This window comes from Notothenia coriiceps, unplaced genomic scaffold, assembly GCF_000735185.1.
Source record: "Notothenia coriiceps isolate Sejong01 unplaced genomic scaffold, NC01 NC01_scaffold00011180, whole genome shotgun sequence".
In the NCBI taxonomy this organism is placed as follows: domain Eukaryota; kingdom Metazoa; phylum Chordata; class Actinopteri; order Perciformes; family Nototheniidae; genus Notothenia; species Notothenia coriiceps.
The window spans coordinates 17,603-19,699 of record NW_011343881.1 but is presented as its reverse complement, the minus strand read 5'-3'; the positions used below and the strand labels follow the sequence as shown (position 1 = coordinate 19,699).

Sequence of the window (2,097 nt, the reverse complement as noted above, 5' to 3'; positions counted from 1 at the left end):
CGAGTTTGTGCATCCTGCACAAACACAAGCTCACCATGATTACAAATGGTGAAATGCAATGTAAAATTACCGAAAAAATACCAGCTCACTAAATCACAACCGCTCAAACCAACTTCAAACTACTACCGCGGATTGGGCAGAGAACGAGTCCGAGAAAGTTGCTCCCCCATGTGACGTAATATGACGCGTTTGACGTTAAAAAAAAGTAGCAGAGCTCAAAACGGCTCCTTTTCCTCTGAATTCCTGCCCTTATGTCTTGTAAAACATATCAAATCCTGCATTAACATTTTTAATTGTAATTTTCAGGCAAGGTTAAGCATAAATGTAGTAAAAAAAAAAACCTGCAAGTTGCTCTTTAACCTATTCGGGTGGCCCACACATCCACCCCCCCCCTCAAATAAGAAAATACATGCGAGTTCATGGCTACTGTAGACAACGTTTTTGTTGCTCTGTGTTGCGTTGTTAACCGGAGTTGAGGATCTGTGGGGTTTATTGTCCCGAAAATATCATTTAAAATGTACAATTCAGGCATTTAGCAGATGCCTTATTCCAAAGCGACTTACAATGACCAACTACAGGGACATTCTCCCTGGAGTAACTGAGGGCTAAGTGCCTTATACTCAAGAGCACACTAGTAGTGGTGTTCCAGGCGGGATTTGAACTAGCAACCGTCCGATCATCAGCCCACCTCACTATCCATTACACCACCAAAATAAAAATAGAGAGAATAATTATCTTCAATTTGTCGCGGACGATATTTAATTGTGCCGGCCCGCCAGGAATAAATCAATGTATGGGAAACACTGTCTTTATTCAAAGGCTTTCTTATAATTTCTACTCTAATTCATGATCTTATTTGTGTTCCTTCTTTGTTGTGTTGTATGCCTTTGTTTTCAAGAGCCATACAATAAGGTTTATTATTCTTTATGTTCCATCCATAGGTAAATTCCTGCCAATGAAAACGATGTTGGGTCCCAGATACGATGACCAAGTCCCAGAGGAGAACAGATTCCACCCGGGCATGCTGTCCAACTTTTTAAAAAGTCTAAAAGTAAGTAACTCTGTGAAGACTTGATTCCTAAGTGACATTTTAAATTAAAAAAAGCAACAACACAACTAATGAGTCTTTTTTGTGTGTTATTCTCTCTAGGTGAAAATGGGTTTGCTTGTGGATTTGACGAACACTACGCGTTTTTATGACCGCAACGACATTGAAAAAGAAGGCATCAAATATATGAAGCTTCCGTGTCGAGGGTACGAGTGAATTCCCTGTCATGCGTTAAACTAATTGTGAGTTGTTGTTGTTTATGTAGTGCTATTGTGCTAAGACGAGTGTCATTCTGTTTGGTTTTAGCCATGGAGAATCCCCTTCGACAGAGACTACTACATCTTTCATCAATATCTGTGAACGCTTCATCGAGAAGAATCCTACCGAGATAATAGGTAAGTAAACAAATCTATAACTCATTATTTGTTCTCGCACACGATTTGTATTTTCTTCAATAGTCATAGATATGACATTGTAGCATCAAATCGATGTTTAGCATATGTATAAATGCGAGTTTTCTGTCAGATTTCAAAAATAAAAGCAGAAGTTTTCATTTCTTTGAGCCATTTCTTAGCTCTTTTAACCTTTTAATTAGCAGTCAATTTAGTAGTATTAAGGTTAGTAGTAGAAAGTATATTTGATTATATACAGTATTTGGTTCCCTCTCTGACTCATATAGTGACATTCTGCCTTCTTTCATTGAACGATTGATTAAATGATTGCATTAGTTTTCCATGTTGTTTATGTCAAAGCCTCTTTGCATGTCTCTGGTTTTTTTAACCTATATCAATGTGACTGAAATCCATGAAGTGTGATATTTAGGGCTGTCAAGTTAATGCGTTAATAAAATGTTTTTTAATGCTACTAATTATTTTAACATGTGATTAACGCATGTGTATTTGTCCTCGGCCCGCCCCGTCGTTTCAGAGCCCAAAGGCTTGATGTTGTTGTTGTTGATGTTGTTGTTGTTGTTAGATGGTGGGAGATTCTAGCGAGAGATATGGATAAAGCTTAACATTGTGGAGGACGAGGGGCTGCGTTAGATCATT

General features: G+C 38.1%; 1 protein-coding gene across 1 annotated transcript in view; it reads left to right on the top strand.

Annotated features, from left to right (window-relative positions):
- The window catches only part of LOC104946493 (mRNA-capping enzyme-like), a 4,237-nt gene extending 2,381 nt beyond the window's left edge, over positions 1-1,856 (top strand). Inside the window, exons 2-4 of the mRNA XM_010772335.1 lie at positions 942-1,051; positions 1,151-1,254; positions 1,355-1,856. Of these exons, the coding sequence (XP_010770637.1) occupies positions 942-1,051; positions 1,151-1,254; positions 1,355-1,451 (311 nt within the window). The 3' untranslated portion in view covers positions 1,452-1,856. The remainder of the gene's footprint in view (positions 1-941; positions 1,052-1,150; positions 1,255-1,354) is intronic.
- Positions 1,857-2,097: the final 241 nt, after the last annotated feature.